The sequence below is a fragment of the Dama dama genome, chromosome 29 (genome assembly GCF_033118175.1).
Source record: "Dama dama isolate Ldn47 chromosome 29, ASM3311817v1, whole genome shotgun sequence".
Classification (NCBI taxonomy): domain Eukaryota; kingdom Metazoa; phylum Chordata; class Mammalia; order Artiodactyla; family Cervidae; genus Dama; species Dama dama.
Window position 1 is genome coordinate 66,287,517 of NC_083709.1, and position 21,994 is coordinate 66,309,510.

At 51.4% G+C, this 21,994-nt stretch overlaps 2 protein-coding genes across 7 annotated transcripts in view; one reads left to right on the forward strand and one right to left on the reverse strand.

The window, feature by feature from the left end:
- Positions 1-19,005, forward strand: part of RUSC2 (RUN and SH3 domain containing 2) — a 56,833-nt gene extending 37,828 nt beyond the window's left edge. For 3 of the 5 annotated variants that reach the window (XM_061132976.1, XM_061132978.1, XM_061132977.1), the window contains exons 2-12: positions 6,030-8,126; positions 13,014-13,643; positions 13,855-14,040; positions 14,201-14,341; positions 15,455-15,531; positions 15,730-15,904; positions 15,990-16,095; positions 16,766-16,812; positions 17,189-17,990; positions 18,084-18,221; positions 18,305-19,005. In XM_061132976.1, coding sequence (XP_060988959.1) covers positions 6,098-8,126; positions 13,014-13,643; positions 13,855-14,040; positions 14,201-14,341; positions 15,455-15,531; positions 15,730-15,904; positions 15,990-16,095; positions 16,766-16,812; positions 17,189-17,990; positions 18,084-18,221; positions 18,305-18,506 — 4,533 coding nt within the window. In that variant the 5' untranslated portion in view covers positions 6,030-6,097 and the 3' untranslated portion in view covers positions 18,507-19,005. The remainder of the gene's footprint in view (positions 1-6,029; positions 8,127-13,013; positions 13,644-13,854; positions 14,041-14,200; positions 14,342-15,454; positions 15,532-15,729; positions 15,905-15,989; positions 16,096-16,765; positions 16,813-17,188; positions 17,991-18,083; positions 18,222-18,304) is intronic. The other 2 variants (XM_061132979.1, XM_061132980.1) reach the window with 1 other exon arrangement.
- Positions 18,940-21,057, reverse strand: CIMIP2B (ciliary microtubule inner protein 2B). Of its 2 annotated transcripts, none has more exons than XM_061132982.1 (6): positions 20,924-21,057; positions 20,308-20,531; positions 20,004-20,221; positions 19,766-19,817; positions 19,493-19,690; positions 18,940-19,201 (listed from the first exon to the last, which is right to left on the reverse strand). In XM_061132982.1, the coding sequence occupies exons 1-6, from the start codon at positions 20,983-20,985 to the stop codon at positions 19,113-19,115; spliced, it is 843 nt and encodes a 280-aa protein (XP_060988965.1). In that variant the 5' UTR covers positions 20,986-21,057; the 3' UTR covers positions 18,940-19,112. The 2 variants fall into 2 exon arrangements, with proteins under 2 accessions (XP_060988965.1, XP_060988964.1); XM_061132981.1 differs by having other exon boundaries at positions 20,296-20,531.
- Between the last annotated feature and the right edge of the window lie 937 nt (positions 21,058-21,994).

Consider the following 21,994-nt stretch of genomic DNA (forward strand, 5'->3'; position numbering starts at 1 on the left):
TATAGAACATGACACTCTCAGGCGAGAAGTCTAAGAGAAATGCTCTTAGTAAATGTGTTCTGTGGTGATTGAAATCAAGTCATATATACCATATACTCTCATTACATTCCTAACTGATGGAGAAAAAGGTCAAAAGTTACGATTCCTGACTCCTGTCTTAATTCTGTCATTTATCCCCTGAGAGTTCTTGGGCAAGTCATTTCTTTTTTCTAGGTGATGATTTCCTTATTTATTTATTTATTTATTTTTAAATGAAGTAATCTACCTGCTCTGGTGTGTTGATAGGATCAATGAGATGATATACATAAAAAGTGAAGTCGCTCAGTCATGTCTGACTCTTTGCAACTCCATGTACTGTAGCCTACCAGGCTCCTCAGTCCATGGAATTCTCCAGGCAAGAGTACTGGAGCGGGTTGCCATTTCCTTCTCCAGGGGATCTTCCCAACCCAGGGATCGAACCCCGGTCTCCCGCATTGCAGGCAGACACTTTACCGTCTGAGCCACCAGGGAAGCTTTTGATATACATAAAAACTGCTTTGTAAAAAATGTGGAGGTATGGGGCCAAAGCGTGAGTACTGAGACTTGTGAGATGCCTGTAGAACTTTGCCTTAGTTGGCTGGACTAGAGTTATCTGTGGAGAAACTATTGCCAAGATTTCCTCTGGTCATGTGGAGATCAGGAAGGAGTAAGACTTTCTCTGAGATACAAAAATGTAAAATAAAATGAAATCAGCCAGTGAAAGAGCTTTACACTTAAAATAGAATGCAGCACAACCTTAATATAATAGTGAAAACTATACAACATTTATTTAAAAAAAAAACAGAAAAATTTCTTGGGATAGGCAAAGATTTCTTAGAACACAGAAAGCTTTAACTATAAAGAAAAAAAACAGATAAATGGAACTTCATAAAATTAAAAACTTCAATTAATTAAAAATACCATTAAGAAAACAAATGAGCAAGTCACATTTGAGAAGAAGCCACTTAAAATAGTCTCAAGATGTGTATTTGACAAAGGACTCATATCTAGAATAAATTTTAAAACTCCTACAACTCAACAATAAAAAGACAAACAAGTCAATTTTTAAAATGCGTAGAACAGGAGTCAGCAACTAACCTACCATGCCTACTGTGTTCCAAGCACTATGCATGGGTTCTAGGGACAAGGGGTTAACTGTATCCCAGTTTCTGACCTCAAGGTACTGCACTCTAGTCTGGGGACAGATACGTAAACATAACATAATAAACTGTCGGCGCCCTCCTGCCTGAGGTTCTTTCTCCATCGCCCTCTACATCTATTTGTGCTTTATCCATGATTCAGAGTCAGCTTTCCAGGCTCTGTGAATTGCTATGTTTCTTTATTTGAATGCGTATATGACTCCCAGTCAGTGGTTTTATGGGTCAGGCAAATTCTTCTGTGTATCTATTTGAAAATGGTGCTTTGAAAGGGGAATGGTGGGGGTGGGGAATGGAATTCCCTGGTGATCCAGTGGTTGGGACTCTGTGCTTTCACTGCTCAGGGTGCGGGTTCCATCCCTGGTCAGGGAGCTAAGATCCCACCAGCCACACAGTGGCAGCCAGAAAATAGAAGGGGGTGGGGGTGGTGTTCATTGAAGAGCAAGTGATGGCCGTGGCCCATAGGTGATCCTAACATTACTGCTGTGTGTACAAGAAAGTTCTTTGTGCTCCATTTAGTCCAGGCCTCAAATTATGGCCTGGACCCTGGGGCAACCTAGTACTATATTTAGGGGGATGTCCCCTCCCCTAGCCCTGACTGACAATATCTGTAGTGCTTAAAGGAAAAAAGTGCTTTAAAAACTGTTCAAGTTGTATACATAACAGATACTTATTTTTAGAAAATATAGAGGAAACAAAAAGAATAAAATTTAAAATAATCCCGAATCAGTCAACAGCGATAAGCACTGTTAACATTTTGTTGTCAAGTCCACAGGTTGTGCATGCATAGATTCAACCAACTATGGTTGAATTCAACCAACTATGGGGATCAAAAATAATCAAGAAAAAAGGATTCCAGGAAGTTCCAAAAAGCTGTACTTGAATTTGACATGTTCTGGCAACTATTTAAGTAGCATTCACATTGAGTGAGTGAGTGAGTGAAGTCGCTCAGTTGTGTCCGACTCTTTGTGACCCCATGGACTGTAGCCCACCAGGCTCCTCCCTCCATGGGATTCTCCAGGCAAGAATACTGGAGTGGGTTGCCATTTCCTTCTCCAGGGGATCTTCCTGACTCAGGGATCGAACCCGGGTCTCCTGCATTGCAGGCAGACGCTTTAACCTCTGAGCCACCAGGGAAGCCAAGTGATCTGAAGATGATTTAAGGTAAACTGGAGGACATTTGTAGGTTATATGCAAATACGGCACCATTTTATCTAAGGGATCTGAGCATCCTTGGCTCTTGGTACTGTGTATGCTTTCAAGTTTTCTTCCGTGCATATTGCTCTGGTTTGAATGTCTGTGTCTCTCCTCCACCAACTCCACATTAGGTCTTGAGAGTAGAGCCCTCCTAAACGTGACTAGTGCTTTTATAAAACAGAAAAAGATCCCTTGTCCCTTACACTGTGTGGGAGGTGCCAGGAATGAACCAAGAAGTGGGCTTTCACCAGACTGCAGCCGTGCTGGCACCTTGATCTTGATCTTGGATTTCCCAGCTTTCAGAGCTATGAGAAATACATTTCTGCTGTTTATAAGCCATCTGGTGTGATGTATTTTGTTATAGCAGCCTGAAGACAGATACAGACATATATTTATTTACAATAATGGTGTCATACTGTACATATTGCTTGTAATCTGCTATTTTCACTTAATCTTTTGTGAATATTTTCTCAAGTCAGTAACAGGGAAATTAACACAACATTGTTTTAATGATACTATGTTCTCTACTTTTCAAATTGATTATTATTGGAATTTTAGGGTGTTTCTAACTTTTTGTTATCCTTGTGGCATATATTAATGTATTGGGTTGGCAATAAAGTTCATTCAGGTTTTCCCATAATGTTGTATGAGAAACCCTAGAGAACTTTTTGGCCAACCCAATATTTGAGGCCAAAGTATTCTTGGCAAAGGAAGAGAGAGATGGGAAAGAGTGAAGGGGAAATTATCTCATGTACCTCATAGCAAAATTTCCTAAAAATCCTCTTTATCCCTCTCTACAAAAATCCCAATACTTCAAGGCAGCTCTCCCTCCCTTGTTCTCATCTTATCTGTGCAAATACGCGTTCCTCTCCACTGCTAATTCTGGTTCCCGTCCTTCGCTCTCCTTCAATCTTCCCATAAACCTTAATCTTTTTTCCTATTTAATTTTTTTTAAATAACAGCTTTATTAAGATATAATTCACATACCATAAAATTCACCCTTTTATAAAATTGAGATATAATTCACTTTCCATAAAACTCTGGAGTTTTGGTTTTATTCACAGACATGGGTAACCATGACCACTGACTGACTACAGAACATTTTCCTCACTCCCAGAAGGAACCTCCACGCTTATTAGCAGTCACTCCCCGTTCTCCACCCTCTCAGTCCCTGGTAACCACTGATCTACTTTCTGTTTCTGTGGATTTGCCTGTTCTGGACATTTCATGGGAAGGGAATCATATAACATCATGCAAAGAATCCTTTTATGACTGGCTCTTTTCACTTACCTTTTTGCAGTTCAGACATACTGTATCATATATCAGTACTTCACTCCTTTTACTGATAAATAATAGTCCATTATCTATACCATGGTATATCTGTTCATCAGTTGATGAGCATCTGGATTGTTCCCACATCTTTGGCTACTGTGAATATTTGTATACAGGCTTTTGCGTGAACATATGTTTTCATTTCTCTTGGGTATATACCCCGGAGTAGAGTTTCTAGGTCATATTATAACTCTATGCTTAACATTTTGAAGAACTGCCAGGCTGTTTTTCCAAAGTGACTGTCCCATTTTACAATGTCTTCCGCAATGTTTGTGGGTTGCAATTTCTCCATATCCTCGCCAGCATTTGTTACTGTCTTTTATCTTAGAGTGAAGTAGTATCTTGTTGTGATTTTTATTTCTCTAGTGACTAATGATGTTGAACCTCTTTTCATGTGTTATTAATCATTTGTATGTATTCTGTGGAGAAATATCTACTCAAGTTCTTTGCCCAGTTTTTAATTGGGTTACATAGTTTTTATTGTTGAGTTGTATATTGTTTATATATTCTGATTCTAAGTCTCTTGTCAGAAACACAATTTGCAAATATTTTCTCTCATTCTGTGACTTGTCTTTTCACTTTTTTGATCATGTCCCTTGGAGACTCAAAGGTTTTTGATTTTTATGAAATCCACCTTATCTCTGTTCTCTTTTATCACTTGTTCTTTTGGTATCTTATCTAAGAAGTCATCCAATAATAATCTTAACCAAAGGTAATGAATTTACTCCCACATTTTCTTCTGTAGCTCTTAGTCTTGTGGCTGATTTAGCCTCTCTGGTTTCTGCCCTTCTGCCTGTCTACTTCTTACCCTAGTCAACACACAAAGGCTTGGAAGTCCAACAGAGGAGCCTTCCTCTCAGAAAGGAAAGGAGGAAGAAAGATGGTGAATACTTGCTTTTTAATTTTAATGTAATTTAACTTAACACAAATAACATATTTTAATAGTGTCCTTCACACATATATTTATTAGCCATTTGAATTTTTTGTTTTATGTGTCTTTTGCCTGTCTGTGTCCTTGAGCATGTGTGACTTGCCTGACTCTTTACTGTACTCCATGTGAAGAGCTCTGATCCTGTGATCTAAATGAGTTACACTTTTAAGAAATTGGTGGTATAAGGGTTCAGCTAAATGATGGAGAACTTGGGCAGTGAGGGATTTAGACTCATTGTAGGTAGAGGAAAATGGCAGGAATGATAAGAGAAAGAAGAGAAATGAATGAATTAGGAGAGATTAGGTATGAGAAGTCTGAGCAAGTGAAGGCTTTGAGGACCTGACCTTGCTAGCACAGGAGACTAGAACTTGAGGGGGGCCATTCTGCCATGGTCCAGCCAAGAGACCAGAGAACCCCAGAGTGGGCTCCGTGTAGAGAGCTTGACCTTAGCCTATCAGAGGAAAAACCAGGAAGAGAAGATGTTTTAGGGGACCCTCATAGGGAAAGTTCTAGCTAAAACTGGACAGAATTGGGGCACTTCAGAAGATCTGTTCCCTGAGCTAGCTAAATATTAAGAATATATTATGCCTCGTGTTCGCCAAGCCTTACCTGATGTTGTGCTGGAGTAACATAAAGAATATAAAAACAGACCCCACACTGGGAAGGAAGAGGATGGCATCAGCCGTACTAGAAGTCTGCTGCCTAAATCAGTCTCTATTCAGGAAGCTCTAGAATAGGAAGTAGGAAGTAGGCATTCCTCCCCACAGTAGTAGGAAGATTGAGGATCCTTGCCCACAGCCAATCAGAGTGGGACAGGTATTCTGGGGCTCAGGAAGGGCAAGGGGGTCCAAGATGACACAGGCATCAAGTGATATAATACATTAAAAGTTACTTTTCTTGCAAAATTATAGCTTATTGCTGTGCATCCCTGACGTATTATTAATGATGTCCTGTCATCTGTAAGTGCTGTAGCTATGTGTAAGACAATTCCATGGCTCCTTTGCCTAGCACCCTCTCAGGCATCTTAGGTGGTGTTTTCTTAGTTATGTCATCATTCATACTTCTTTTTGGACTCAGGACTGGTCATTGTTTACTGCTAGGAAAGAGGAGAAAGGGCTGTCCCTGAGATTGCCCAGACCTTCAGAGGTGGCATTAACAGGGGCCTGGCCTTTTGTTGGAGCGGATGCATGGCGAACTTGCAGAGAAGGGGACACTCGAGAGCTGGCCCTGTGCAATGAGGCCATGTACCCCATTGGGCTGAGTCGTCCAGCTCCATGTTGACTGAATCTTTCTTCCTCTTGGGCTCTTCGCCATCTGCAAATGACGTGGGCAGGGGCATGTCCCTGACTTCGGGGAGGTGACATTAGGTTCCCTTTCTTTCCCTCTCTCTCCAGGTACCAAGCTCTCCTGATGACATGTGTTCTGCCCCTCTGGGCTCCAGGGGCAGCGTCTGGTGCTGTTGATGCCCCTGTTCGAACTTTCCAGAATGGATAGTCCCCCAAAGCTGACTGGAGAGACCCTCATCGTCCACCACATCCCCCTGGTGCACTGCCAAGTCCCAGACAGGCAGTGCTGTGGAGGGGGAGGTGGAGGTAGTGGGAGCACAAGACCCAACCCCTTCTGCCCACCGGAGCTGGGCATCCCCCAACCCGATCAGGACCTCGGACAAGCCGACTCTCTGTTGTACAACAGCCTGCAGTCCGCTCCGGGGGGCTCTACACGGTCTGCTGACAGCGCCAAGAGCAGGGGTCGGGATGGAAGAGGCCCCGGGGCCCCTAAACGACACAACCCCTTCTTGCTGCAGGCAGGCGTGGCGGAGCCGGGACTTGGTGACCTATATGAGGATAGTATCAGTGACAGTGCCGCCCAGCAGTCCTTCCACCTGCACGGGGCTGGCCAGCCCACCTTCCATCTCTCCTCTTTCCAGCTGCCACCGCCGGGCCCCAGAGTGGGCAGGCCGTGGGGGGCAGGGCGTAGTCGAGCCGGAGTGGTGGAAGGGCAAGAACAGGAGCCAGTGACCGTCTTGGATGCCCTGCACTGCAGCACCGGCCGCTGCTGCCGGCCAGAGCCGGAAGCTGAGACCATGGAGCTGGATGAGTGTGGGGGGCCCGGTGGGAGTGGCAGTGGGGGTGGGGCCAGCGACACCGCTGGCTTCTCCTTTGACCAGGAGTGGAAGCTCAGTTCCGATGAATCCCCAAGGAACCCCAGGTGCTCGGGCTCGGGCACCCAGCACTGCCGCTGCAGCAGCACCTCCAGCCAGTCCGAGGCGGCGGACCAGTCCATGGGCTACGTGAGCGACTCCTCCTGCACCAGCTCGGACGGCGTGCTGGTCACCTTCAGCACCCTCTACAGCAAGATGCACGGCAACGCCCGCGCCAACCTCAACTCTGCCCCGCAGTCCTGTAGCGACTCTTCCTTCTACAGCCACTCGGACCCTGGCGCCTTCTACCTGGACCTGCAGCCCTCCCCAGCTGAGTCGAAGATGTCCTGTGAGTCCCACCACCCTGATAGCGGAGGAAGGGAAGGTGGCTATGGTTGTCCTCACGCCTCGTCTCCGGAGCTTGATGCCAACTGCAACTCCTACCGGCCGCACTGTGAGCCCTGCCCAGCTGTGGCTGACCTCACAGCCTGCTTCCAGAGCCAGGCCCGTCTTGTCGTGGCCACGCAGAATTACTACAAACTTGTCACCTGTGACCTGTCCTCCCAGTCCTCCCCAAGCCCAGCTGGCTCTTCTGTCACCAGCTGCTCGGAGGAACACACCAAGATCAGTCCTGCCCCTGGCCCTGGCCCAGACCCTGGCCCTAGCCAGCCCTCCGAGTATTACCTGTTCCGGAAGCCAGACGTCCAGCCAGACGAACAAGAAGCAGTGGGCTCTGAAGTGGAAGCGGAGGCTCCCATGGGCCGCACGGTGATCGAGGGGCAAGTGTACACCAACACCTCGCCCCCCAACCTCAGCACTGGACGTCAGCGCTCTCGAAGCTACGACCGCAGCCTAGAACGCAGCCCCCCTGTCCGCTTGGGCTCTCTGGAACGCATGTTGAGTTGCCCAGTGCGCCTCAGTGAGGGCCCCGCCGCCATTACTGGGCCCAGTTCCCCACCTCGGCGGGTCACCTCCTTTGCCGAACTCGCCAAGGGCCGGAAGAAAGGTGCAGGCTCTGGCTCCCCTCCACTGCGAGCAAGCATTGGGGACTCTTCTCAGGAGTTCTCACTCATCCAAGAAGCCCAGCAAGACAGGGTGGGCCCCCCAGATGAGGGCACTCACTGTAGCCATAGCCTCCCACCCATGCCCTTGGGGCCAGGCATGGACCTGGTTGGCCCAGAGCCCTGGTCCACCCAGGTCTGTCAGGGCTCCCAGTCCAGTGAGATGCCACCCGCTGGCCTCAGAGCTGCTGGGCAGGGGCCCCTGGCCCAGCTGATGGATCCAGGGCCTGCTCTCCCAGGGAGCCCAGCCAACAGCCATACCCAGAGGGACGCAAGAGCTAAAGCTGACGGTAAGGAGCCTAGTGGCTGGAGAGTAGCAGGTTGTATGCATGGCCTCCTATCAGTAATAGGTCCTGCCAACCACCCCATCTCTACCACTAGAGGTTTCTCAGCCCAGACCCATCATCTTTCCAGTCCAGAGCATGTCCTCCAGTTATAATAGGGGGAAGAGGATAGGGAATAAAGCATACACCAAGGAGATGAAATCAGCAACTGAGAGATCGATGTATTGGGATAGCAGGAGCTCAGAAGATTGTGACTAAGCCCGGGTGACTGGAAAGATGATGATACATGGATAGGGACTGCCGACACAGAAGTAGGTTTACTGGGAAAGGAATAAGGCCTGACCTCCATTTTGGACATCAAGGAATTTGCCGTGTTTAAGAGAAATGTCAAACAGACAAACCACACTGGGCGTCAGTGAGTTCATTCTTTGATCAGTGATTGTAGCCACTCTTCAAAGAACCTGAGACCTGACGCTTAACCTTTGAGCCTCCCAGGCCAGCTCTTCCCTATTTATTTCATTTCGCTTAAGTGATTATTTTATAAAGGCTCTGTGTTAAGTGGGTGCTGGTGATAGACGAGAGGGACAGTATCTGTCCTCAAGGAATTCTGATGAAGGATGGAAACAGAAAAGGAATCACAATTAAAATGTAGAGGTGGCAATTGTATGGTACTGGTCTGTGAGAGGAATACCTAAACAGACCAAAATGTCAGAGAAGGAGTGCTAACAGTTTACATTTAAGCACAGTCTAGAAAAATGTTAGAGGAGTAGGCTTTGTGGAGACTCGTAAAAAGAACATTCTAGGCTTATACAATAGTCTGTACAAAACCACAAAGGCACAGAGTATCTTGATGCTTTCCAGAAACTGCAAATAATTTAGTATAGCCATTGTAGAATGTGGATGAAACCATTGAAGGATTTTAATTAGGAAATGGCATTTTTTGGTTTGTAACGGCATGTTTTGATTTGCATTTTAGAAAGATCACAGGTTGTTTGAATGGAAGCTGGATTAGAAAGGATGTCTCCTGGAGGTCAGGAGACCACCATGATCAGAGAGTCATTGAAGTAAAAATAGTAGTTGAAGCTATGAGTGGTGAGAACATCCAGGGAGAATGTGTAGAGTTATAAAGGGAACAAGGGACAGAGCCCTGGGGATACAGTGATTGAAGGGTGAGCGGAGCAGTCCTCAAAGGAAACAGAAAAACCAGCCAAGAAAATAGAGGGGAAACCGAGAGAGTGAAGTCATAGGAACCAAAGAAGAAGGATTCAAAAAAAGATTCAACAAATAAGTTCTGAAAAGAAACCACTAGGATTAAGGCTGAAAATCCCCAAAGCAGCATTTGGGAGTGATGAGGGCAGAAGCCAGATCTCAGAGGGTTTGGAAGGAAAGGGGAGATAAAACAGGGGGAAGATCGATTATGGGGAATATGCTGTCTGTGGCCTTAGGGCTTCCCTGGCGCCTCAGGCAGTAAAGCATCCGCCTGCGATACAGGAGACCTGGGTTCCATCCCTGGGTCAGGATGATCCCCTGGAGATGGAAATGGCAACCCACTCCAGTATTCTTGCCTGGAGAATTCCATGGACAGAGGAGCCTGGCAGGCCACAGTCCATGGGGTCGCAAAGAGTCCGCCACAACTGAGTGACTGACACTTTCACCTTCAGCCTTAGGTTGGTCCCTTGGCTTCTCAAAGGAAAGGGGTTAAAAACCCATAAATGGGGCTATACCTGCTGTTTGGGAGATGGCAGCATATCAGATGACTTCAGGCTCCTAAACACACATGGAGGAACTGCCCCAGAGATGCAAGAAGGTCTCTAGGGCAGAGGGGGCTCAGAAACGGCAGGGGTTGGCCAGAGTCTTCTCACACCCTTCTCAGACCACAGTGCCTGGTGGGTCTATCTGGGCACAGAGAGTGCTTGGCTGGCACTCGGAGGACAAGGTCAGTCCTGATCAGATATGGGAGGAGAGGCTTTAAAAGTGCTTTTGTTATCAGATAAGACTTTTCATAATAATATTAGACTTTTGTTCCATAAATCTCCAGTGACCTATCATAGGGCTTTTCTTTTTGTTCTGTACAAACTTTTTTATTTTTAATCAAAGAATGATGAATTCATGAATGACAAAAGAAGTGAGATCTCTTTGAGATTCTGAGCAGCAGAATCAAGATTTTTAAAAGGATTTTATCAAGTCTGGGAAAAACATTTTGTTCTTTCAAGGACCAATATGAACTTTGATATGTAAGTGCTCTTCTTGATTTGGGATATTTATTAATAATTGATTGCAAACTCAGAATGAGTCAGCAGCTAGGAAGGGCTTCTAAAAAGTTAAGATGGCTGGATTCATTTATAGACTCCAGAAGGGAGGAGTTGATATTCCTCTCCACTCCTGTGAACCTCTGAGTGCCCACCTGGGATTCTGGGCGCTCCATTTTAGGGCGCTGAGAGGCTGGGCCCTGTTGCCTGCAGCTAGACTTGAGGGAATGCTCTTCCTATCTCCAGGGTTTCCAAGGGCTGTCTCACAGAACAGGACAGACCTTTTCCCCTGTATTTCCAGAGGGCAGAATTGACATCCGCTCCCCACTGATAGTCACCCCTCCCCCTTTCCCAGTCTTCCTCCTCTGCCTCAAACCTACTCTGAGAACTTAGCAGGGAGGATTTTTAAAAGAGTAGGAATAGATAGTCTAATTCAAACATACTCTATATAGCATGTACAGTAAAGCTGAGGTTGGGAGGACCTAATCTGATAGCCAGAGTCAGCTCAGGCTTGAAATTTGATATTTAAATAAGTGGAGAGGATGAAGGCATTCCCAGCGGGAAAAGCAGTGTGCTTAAAGATGGGAAAGGGGTGGGAAGAGCCACGCCAATGGGGAGGGTAGTGCATTTGCCACTGGTGTGGCCCCAACCTGCCTGAGATTAGACTTTGTTCTGTGGGCAGCAGAGCCACGGGAAGTAGAACTGGTGCTCTAGGAAGTGAGCTGGTCCGTGTGAGAAGATCTGGATGCAGTGAGACCATGCCGAGCCAAGGGTGACAGTGAGGATTCCTTCATGTCTTTTATTCAGTACCTACCATATACCAAGGTCTGTTCTAGGCACTGGGGATGCAGCAGGGAACGATTTAAAAACCCCTGCTTTTCCAGAACCCTAATAAGGAGTAATGGGCAATAAACAAATAAGATCATTTCTGACAGTGAAAAATGGCTAAAAAGGAAATACAACGGGGTGATGAGAGCATGCCTTGCCCGAGGCACCGGGGCAATCAGAGAAGGTCTTGAGGAGGAGGTGACGCTTGAGTTGAATGCCTAGCTGATTTCAGGCAGAAGGAACAGCGGTACACAAGACCCCAAGATGTTAATGAACTTGACATGTTTAAGGACCGAAGAAGGTATGGCTGGAGCATAGTGAGCAAGGGAGATTGACAGGGGCTGTTCGCTAAGGCTGACTGGGACTGGCAGGAGAGTATAGTCTGAAAATGTCCACTGAGAGTGGTTCTGAAACGCCTGCCTTGTGGGGTTGTGGTCACCATCCCCTTAAGACTCACGGAAGTAAATAAATGGGGAAAGACAAGGAGCAGGAAAATCCAGCTTGATACCATTTCACGTGTGGTGCGATGTGGCAGAGAGAACGTTAGCCGCAAAGCCAAACTCTGACTTAGGCAGATTTCTAGCTCTGCCACTTCCTAGCTGTGTGACCTTGGGCAAATGACTTGATCTCTAAATTTCCAATACCCAGGTCTTTTCACTGTGGATGCTCATTCCTTCTTCGGAGCTGTTGAACCCGGGGTGCGAGTGAGCCACACCCAGGGTTTCAGGTGATGCGGGCGGTTCTAGCGCCACCTGGTGTTTATTCGGGTGTTTACAGCGCGCAGTGTTTAATTAGACCCACAACCCAAACGCAAAGACTGCCTCTGTGCAGGGCTGTGGAGTGTTTCGCTCTGAGACGCATGTTCTGTGGGACGCTGACTAGAAGGTTGGCTGAAAGAACAGGAGAGGACCAGCCTTGGGAAACGCACCTCTGTGTAGAAGGAGCAGATGTGGACACTGGGGTTTCAAGGCCAGGATCAGTGAAAGAGTATGACTGGGGTGGATTGGGTGACAGGAAGCTGATTCTAGCAGCAAGGAAAGAAATATTTTATTATGGTTAGATTTGATCAAGAAGGAAATATGTGGGCTCTAGTTGAGGCGGGGATGATGGGTGAAAGCTTGAAGTAAATTACCATCTTGACACTGAAAATATGTGACTGACTCCAGGCCTTTAGACCTTAGATACAAAGGAGAAGGAAACAGCAACCCACTCCAGTATTCTTGCCTGGAGAATCCCGGTGGACAGAGGAGCCTGGCAGGCTACAGTCCTTGGGGGTCACAAAGAGTCGGACATGACTAAGTGACTGACGCTTTCACTTTCACAAAGAAAATGGTGGTTCTGCCATTGGCAGAAATGGAAATCATCAGGAGAATGAATGAGGTATTTTAAATAGCAAATTTTGATTGGAAACAGAAACCTAAAGTAGAATGATCTAGAGATCAAGAGAAAGGTTGAGGCTAAAGCCATGGGTTCAGAAGTCACCTATATGACTGTCTGGACATGAACAATGCAGGGAAGAAAGTGTAAAGGGAAATATAAGAATTGAGCCTTAAGATGCACCCGCATTTGAAGTCAAGAAAAAGAAGAAGGGCTGAACAGCCAAGAGACAAGTCAGTATTATAAAAACACCAGGAGAAGATGGGAGAAGCAGTGCCACCTTCCACAGAGGCAAATTACCCCTGCCCTACTCTGTTCCTTCAGCCCGGGTCCTGCCCCTCTCTTCCTCCTCCCTGGTGGGCATCATCTCCTGACTGTCCCTCCGCCTCCTCTCATGTGATTTCCGTGTTTGATTCCTTCTCCATCCCTGTTGCCACAGGGGGTGGTGCTGAGAGCCGACCGGTCCTTCGCTACAGCAAGGAGCAGAGGCCGACCACGCTGCCCATCCAGCCGTTCGTGTTCCAGCACCACTTCCCCAAGCAGCTGGCCAAGGCGCGGGCCCTGCACGGCCTCTCCCAGCTCTACAGCCTCTCGGGCTGCAGCCGCGTGCCGCAGCCTGCCCCCACGGCTGCCCCCGCCGCCCCAGGCCCAGACCCAGCTCCTTCAGGGGAGCCGCGGGTGCCCACCCACAGGGGTGCCAGGAAAGCCGGGCCTGAGCCAGAGACCTCGCGGCCGTCACCGCTGGGCAGCTACTCCCCCATCCGGAGTACTGGCCCCTTTGGGCCCAGCAGCGACTCTTCGGCCTCCACCTCGTGCTCCCCTGTCCCAGAGCAGGCCACAGCCACAGAAAGCCCGCCTCCATGGGGCCTCTCCTGTCCTCCTGCTGTCCGGCCTGCCGTCTCCCAGCAGCCGCAGAAGGAGGATCCGAAGATACTGACCTTGGCTGAGTACCGGCTCCATGGGACAGGAAGCTTGCCTCCTCTGGGCTCCTGGAGATCTAGCCTCGGCCGAGCGGAGAGCCTGGCCCGGGGAGGTGGCGAGGGCAGCATGGCTTCCAGGCCCAGTAATGGTATGCAGCTCACTGCCCACCCCCTTCCCCACCCCAGGCATCTACCTCCCCTTTGAATGATTTCCTGTGCTCCACGGGGGTCACAGGTTACAGCGTGTGCCTCTGTAGCTGATATCCCAACCCTCGGGTTTTATACAGGCCCACTGGCTGGGTATGAAATGCTGTCTCTTAACTATTTCCTGTCTCTTCTGCTAATCTCTCCTGATTTCAGCCAACCACCTATCCCCTCAAGCACTCAAGTGGCGAGAATACAGGAGGAAGAACCCTCTAGGGCCCCCTGGTTTGTCAGGGAGCCTAGACCGAAGGCCGCAGGATGCTCGGCTGGCCCGAAGGAACCCCATCTTTGAGTTCCCCGGCTCCCTCGGCGCTGCTGGCCATCTGAACTGCCAGCTGAATGGTGTGTGGGCCAGGTCCCCAGCAAACCCAGGGCAGGCTCTGCTGCAGCCGGGAGGGAGGGGGTCAATCCCAAAAGAACACATCTCAGAGGACATGAGGCACAGAACTGAGCTGCCACTCAGAAGACAGTTGCTTGGTATTGATTTTTCTCTTCTTTCCAGGTCAAGTAGTGAAGCCGTTACCGCTAACCTGCCCTGACTTCCAAGACCCTTTCTCCTTGACTGAGAAGCCCCCCGCTGAGTTTTGCCTGTCCCCAGATGGCAGCTCAGAGGCTGTATCCATTGACCTGCTTCAGAAAAAAGGTGAATATCATTCCTAGCTCAAGACCGGAAATCTGCTGTCTCTACCTTTTTGTGCCTGTGGCCCAACTATCTAGCCCTTCAGAATATTTCCCTGTCTTAGAACTCCAAGCGCTGGGAGGGAATTAGCACAAGCACTGGGGCAAGAGGCAGAAGTCAGTACCATGAATCATGAGTATCTGCAAGTAAGCAACAGTCATTTATCAGATGCTTAAGAATCAGCCTCCAGTCTCTTCCCTCAGGGAGCTATGTGTAGGGAGGGAGACTCCTGTGTGCTAAACCGGGGGAGCTCAATGCTACAGGACAAGGTAGCTTGGATAAGCATGATCATGACATCTAATCAGATAAGGACTGACAGGTAACCAGTCTATTTAGCAGAGCCGTTTAAATGAGATGATCAGGAGAGGATTGAGCATAACTGTGGGCTGAAGAGAAGGAGCTTGTGAAAGGGAGAAAGATGAAGCTAAAGTCCCTTGCAGAGACAGAGCAGGGGACTCATAGTGTCGAGAGGGAAAAACTTTAGGCAAGAAGGGGAATGGCCACCTTCCTCCAGGATGGAAAGGGAGTAAGAGCGGGCAGGTGGGAAGGATAGATGTAATGTAGTCCTGTCTTTTGGATGGAGAGGGAAGTTGAATTCATTACCAGTGGCCTCTGTTCTCTGGGTGAAGTAGAACCAAGGGCTTGAGAAGAGGGGTAAGGATTTGGCATGGCAACCTGAGAGCATAGCAGAGGGTGCTGCAAGGCCCTGGGTGAACAGCTCTGGACTTTCTCCAGCAGCAGCCAATAGCCTGGTTTCTCAGAGTGGAGAGGATGGAGAGTTAGACTGATCCAGGTTTGAAGTAAGAGGGCAAGGAAGTGAGAACGTTGAGTGTCTTAGTGGAATCACTGGGGTGGGTCTTGGCAGAGTATAAATCAGGAAGGGCTTGAGAACTGGGTAAAACCAGGAAGAAGCCAAGGCCTGTGGTGCCTATGCAGAGAGAGAGAGAGAGAGATTGTGTGTGTGTGTGTGTGTGTGTGTGTGTGTAAGCCCTTCCCTCTCCCCACGGAGGGCCCACTCCCAGCCAAGTTGCCTGGGGACTCACTTAGGGACCTGGCTCATCAAATTCTCACTTGCAGGGCTGGTGAAGGCTGTCAACACTGCTGTGGACCTCATTGTGGCCCATTTTGGCACAAGCCGGGATCCCGGGGTGAAGGTGGGTAAGAGACTGGAGCGCTGAGCTCTGTCCTGCTGAGCCTCACCTGTCCTATGCTACCCCCGTCCCTTGCTCTCCTTCCCCCAGAACTCAGAGTTGGGTCCTCGGGGGCGGGGACCACAGGAGAAGTACCGTAAGGACTCAGAGGACCGAGGCCAGGCTGCAGGTGACCCCCCTGCTTCCCCGCTGCATCCGCAGGCGAAGCTGGGGAACAGCTCTGTAAGCCCCAACGTGGGCCACCTGGTCCTGAAGTACCTGTGCCCCGCGGTGCGGGCGGTGTTGGAGGACGGGCTCAAGTCTTTTGTGCTGGACGTCATCATCGGGCAACGTAAGAACACACCGTGGAGCGTGGTGGAGGCCTCCACACAGCTAGGTCAGTGCTGGTGGCAAGGGAAGAAGCCCAAGCTGAATGTTCAGGGTTCCATAAGTGGTGACCTCCAACTCTGGCTTCCTCCCAGGCCCATCCACCAAGGTCTTGCACGGCCTGTACAACAAGGTCAGCCAGTTCCCAGAGCTCACCAGTCACACCATGCGCTTCAACGCCTTCATCCTCGGCCTGCTCAAGTGAGTGTGTGGAAATCCGCAGCCCACCAGCCCCCTCCCCTGGGCCCCAGCCCCTCTGAAGAACCAACTCCCTAGACTGAATCAGAAAGGGTGAATCTGCAGGATCTGTGGCCAGGCTCAGGCCCACTTTCTCCCCACCTTGCTACAGCCTCTCTTCGTGGGTCACAGGTTTCCTACCAGACCCACGACTCTGATCACCAATACAGGCTTCTGCTTTTATAAATCTATAATCTGGCTCACTTGGAAGTTAATCTGGTTCTCAGTCCCTATGGGTATTGTAACCCTGAACCTCTCAGTTCCAGCACTGCTTCTGAATCCTGCTTGACCCAGTCCACCTTGGCACGTATATCATAGTGTCCTTCTTTCTTGAGTATGAGCCAGGGTCATCCCCTCTGGTCCTCAGCTGCCCTGTTTTCTCATTCAGTAGCTGCCCTGACTTCTTCGGTCACGGGCAAGTCAACTCCATTCTAAGAAGTGACTGGCTTGTGAATCACCCCCGCCTACATCCCCTCTGAGTTTCCAGAACTATGTAACATGAAACTAGCCTGCCATTGAAGGGAGATGTTCGCCTGTCCCTCTGCTATGTCTGACCCCCCATAACTGTGTCCTTTGTACCTCACGATCTGGCTATCGCCGCACAAGACTCAACTCTTCCCCTCTCTCCCTGCAGCATCCGGTCCCTGGAGTTCTGGTTTAATCACCTCTATAACCACGAAGGTAACACTCAGAACCCTGCGCTGTCTTGCCAACTCAATACAGGCCCGTCCCGGGAGGATCAAAGCGGGGGCGGCACTGCTGTCTTTGCAGAGTCTGGAGGTGGGGAGGAGAACCACACAAGCTTTCATCTCAAGGCTTGGCCTTCTACCCGAGTCCTTTCCCAGCCTCTGCTATGTTAGAGTCTGGAAGCCAGGCAGATACTCAGGCAATCTGGAAGTCAGGGTGGCCAGGAGCCTCTCCTCTGAACTCCAGGTTGCAACAGTACACAGCCCGCCCAGCAGTATGCCATGGCTCTGCCCGCCTCGCCTTTCCGAGGCCCACCCCCAGGCCAGGCTCTGCTTCTCTATGTGGCTCAGTCCCTCTCTCTCTCCCCTAGATATCGTCCAGACGCACTACCAGCCGTGGGGCTTCCTGAATGCAGCGCATACGGTGTGCCCCGGCCTCTTCGAGGAGCTGCTGCTGCTGCTCCAACCCTTGGCCCTCCTGCCCTTCAGCCTAGACCTGCTGTTCCAGCACCGGCTGCTGCAGAGCGGCCAGCAGCAGCGGCAGCACAAGGAATTGCTGCGAGTGTCCCAAGACCTGCTGCTGTCCGCCCACTCGACCCTGCAGCTGGCCCGCTCCCGCAGCCAGGACGGCCCTGGAGATGTGGACAGGGCGGCCCCCGGGGAGCGGGTGAAGGGTGTGGGTGCCCCAGAAGGTGGAGAGGAGGAGGAGGAAGAGGAGGAGACAGAGGCGGCCGGGAGCTCGGGGCGCGGCAGGTGGGCCCGAAGTGGGCAGGCCGGCTGGTGGTACCAGCTCATGCAGAGCTCCCAGGTCTATATCGATGGCTCCAGCGAGGGGTCCAGGTTCCCCCGAGGTGGCGGCACTGGCAGCAGCAGTGAGAAAAAGAAAGCGGCAGGAGGCCTGGGGCCGCCCCCCCGCGAGGGGGTCGTGGAGGGCGCGGAGGCCTGCCCTGCCCCCGAGGAGACCCTCGGCCGGGAGAAGGGCTGGCCCTTCTGGATGGGGAGCCCCCCTGACTCTGTACTGGCGGAGCTGAGGCGGAGCCGGGAGAGGGAGGGGTCCGCTGCCCCGCCAGCAGAAAATGAGGAAGGAGCGTCCGAACCTTCACCAGGGGGCATCAAGTGGGGACACCTCTTTGGGTCCCGGAAGGCTCAGCGGGAGGCCCGACCCACAAATAGGTAAGAGGAGGCCCCTGGTGGAGACTAGCGGGTGGGAGAGCCTGCTCTGAGACGGGCACAGGTGGAGCCAGAGCCCTGGCTGCTGTCCCCTAGGCTGCCCTCGGACTGGCTCAGCCTGGACAAGTCTGTGTTCCAGCTCGTGGCGCAAACAGTGGGTGCCCGCCGGGAGCCAGAGCCCAAGGACAGCCTGCAGGAGGCACCCTCTCCAGGCCTACCTTCCAAGCCTCCATGGTGAGCCGGGGAGACTGGAGGACTGGGGGGCTGAGGCTGGCTCGGGATGGGCTTTCCCTGACCTCCATTTGTTGTCTCCCCAGTGAGGTGAAGGCGCTGTGCCACCATCTGGCCACAGGCCCTGGACAGCTGAGCTTCCGCAAAGGAGACACCCTGCGGGTGCTGGGGCCAGCCGGGGCAGACTGGCTACGCTGCAGCCGCGGCCCTGACACCGGCCTGGTGCCCCTAGCCTACGTGACTCTGACCCCAACTCCAAGTCCAAGCCCTGGAAGCAGCCAGAACTGAGGCCCTGTGCATGCTGGTGGCCTCAGGGACCCTCACAGCCCCCAGGCTCATGGCCTAAGAGCGCTTCCCAGGCCATCTGGCCTGGTTACAGAGAGCAGGCCGAGAGCTGGGGGCCACAACATCCTTGTGCTCAGTATTAATCACTTCCCATCACCGGCCCCAGTGACCTCGTCCGGACCTCCCCCAGGAGAGGGGGGAAGGGATGCGGCACTGGGCTGCCAGAGTCTCCCCAGCCATTCTGGCCAGTCCTCACGTGGGTGCAGACAGGTACTTCCCTGTGGAGGGAGGTGACCAGAAGGCCCGCCTGCAGTGTTCCCTCGGCCAGGCGGTGAGGAGGTTGGGTGACAGTATTGGGGCCAGTTCCCTAAGCCCCCCAGCTGTAAATAGGCTGTGGCCAGTGCCTGGCGGTCAAGGAGGGAGGAGGAGCCCAGGCTTCTGTTTATGTATTTATTTATTTATTTATTACACCTATTAATAAAAAAGGTGCTCGGCCTCCAAACCATTCTCTCTATGCGCTTCCTCCCACCCGCCAACCCGCCTTTCTTCTTTCCAAAAGGATGGCTGGGATAGGATGACAAGGGAAGAGAGAACGTAAATTCCAGGTACCTACACCAGCAGCTGCTTCTGGAGGGTGCTGAGAGCCAGAGCATCCTGGGTGAGATGCCCATATGTGCGGCCGAACTGGAACTTATACCCTGTGTGGCCGAAAGAGTGTCATTTGTAGCCAGAGGCACAGAAAAGTTATCCCTCAGCCAGTTACCCAGACCTTCCAAGTTATCCTCTGAACTCTGGTCCTCACTCCACACTACGAGCTATGTCAGTTCCTTTTCTGCCCAGTGATAAAGCCGAACCTGACGATCCAAGGACCCCCTCCCCGTATCTACTAGTTCCCATCCCCCAAACCACCTCCACCTATCACTCACACTCACACACATACACACACAAATATCCCAGTCCCCAAAGCCTGCCTCCCGGGCCATCCTCACCTGGCACATAGCCCCCGTATTTAGGTAAAAGGCCCAGGTGCTGAGGGTAGGTCCGGGACAGTGCCGGGAGATGCTTAGGATCCTTCCAGGACCTGCCCGGAGACTTCATCTCTCCAAACTCCAGCAGCGCCTGGTTGCTGAGCACAGGAAAGCTGGAGCCGAAGAGGAAGCGAGCCCGGGGCACGTAGCCAGTGAAGCCTGGGGGGCGGGCACACGCAGTCGGTACCTTCCGGGCACATCCCAGGCCTTTGGTCATTACCCACATCCTCTCACCTGACATGAAGAACTTGCGAGGGTCACTGTCATCCATGGAATAAGGGGACGCCTTGTGAGGAGAAATGAGAGAGGAGAAACGGGAAACAGATTCAGCCCCTGGTTTATAACACAAGCTCGCAGGGCAGTGGGGCTGGTGGTCTGGCTCTGTGCCCGCAGCCAGCCCACGCATGGCCACACACAGGCAAGGGCTCCCCGCTCCCACCACTGAACTCTGCCTCAGCCTTCTCCATCTCACTTGTTCCGCCTCCTGCCCCAGCTCCGGCTCCTTTTCCGCCTCCGGCTCTGCCTCCGGCTTTGGCTCGTGGTCTTTCTCCACATCTTTTTCCCTCTTGGCCTCTTCGGGCAGCTCCTGACTCCCCTGTCCTCCGCTGCACTGAGTAAAGCCATTGAGAGCCTCAGCCCAGACCTGGCTGCAGTTCTTGGCAAAGATGAACTGTGCATGTGGCACAAAACCTAGGTGGGCAGGGGGCAAGGAAGATGCATCAGCGCGCGGGGCCGACGTCCTGGGATGGGGCCCCTGTTCATACCTGCGTCCGAACCTGTGTACCCAGGGACCATGCTGGAGCTGAGCCTTTCGTGTCCGCGCCTGACAGGCAGGCTCCTCCTGCGAGGCTCGGGGGATCTTGGAGGCCGAATGGGAGGCAGAAGTGTGCGGTGGGCGGGGGGCCAGGCTAGGCCAGGGGAGCCGCGAAGTAGCTGCCCAGTCATCTGTCCATAGGTCTGGCCCATGCTGAACCGAAGTAGCGGGCAGTGTCCAGTGTACCTGCAGCACGGGTTTCACCTGCTCACCTCCAGAAAGCCCTGCCTCACCAGCCCCAGACAGAGACACAGAGACCGCTGAGGCCCCGAGCATTTCTGGACTCCGCTGTGTGCGTATTTGGAGCAGGCATTTCTTAGTTCTCTGTCTGGGTTTTCAACCTTCCCCTCGGCTGTTACCCTGTTGCCATGGAGAGCACAACGCAACGCTTCACAGCAGGCCCGGTTCCAACTATTCCTTTGCTTTCCCTTTTCCATTCAACATCATAGATAACCCATCCATAAGCCGCCCATACCACGATGTCGGCTTGGCCCCCAAGGCCGAGGTGGCACACCTCAATAATCCTTATTACCCCTACTCCCAGAAGCAAACGGGTATGCTCTGGGTAGAAGTCTTACCCCGGGATATAATGAGGGTTCTGGGGGTTCAGCCCTGGCATGAAGGTGCGGGCCACAGCCATGGGGACCCAGGCAGTTCCTTTTGTTTCTCTTCGAGCTCAGCCTCTGGGCTGTGTATCCTGTGTCCAGGGCGGGGAGGCCGAGCCAGCTGCGGGAGGCGGGGCTCGGAGGGGAGAGAGGGGCGGGGCCCCGGTGTGATGCCGGCCAGGGCCAAGGCCAGCAGGCCGGGAGAGCAGAGGCTCCCCGGTCTGTCTGCTCCTGAACAAATGCAGTCCTGCCACCTGGGGGCGGGGAGAAGGCTGAGCACAGACAGCCTCCCCGCTGCAGGACGAAGGGGAGCAGAACCCGACAGACCCACTGAGCCATTCCTGAGCACCTCTAAGCTCCTGTCTGAGGAGATGTGGGTTCTACTCTCTCTGCGTCTTGGTTGAAGGTGATTTCCTAGGAAAGCCCAGAGGGGAGGTGATAGGGGAAAAAGGGATCAAGACACCTCTAAGCAGTGACATTGTTTATTTTAATAATAGAACTTGACAAGAATTACTACTATAATCCACATCATCGTCCACTCAACAAATATGCCCTGCTCTGCCGGGCACAGACCACAACGGCAGAAAGTGCAGAGGAGCAGGAGTCAGGACAGCTAAGCTCTGTGAGACTGTGGGCACGTCATCCAGTATCTCTGAAGCCTCCTATCCGCATTTATAAAATGCAGGTCCTCTGCTCACCCTGCCACTGTTGCGAGCCTCAGATTAATGTACACAAATACGCTTTGTAGCAACAAAAGCCATGAAGCCAGAGTGGCGGGGTAGGGGAAAGGGCATGGGGGTGAGGTCAGGCAGCCATGAGCTCCTAGTAGTCAGCAGCCTTGAGCTGTAAGCAGGTGGCTCCCTCTGAACCTAAAATCCCTAAACTCTTAACAGGGAAGTTAAAATAGCCCAGCCTACCAGGATGCTGTTAAGAATCCAGTCAGTCACCGCAGCACTGTTTATAATAGCCAGGACATGGAAGCAACCTAGATGCCCATCAGCAGACGAATGGATAAGAAAGCTGTGGTACATATACACCATGGAA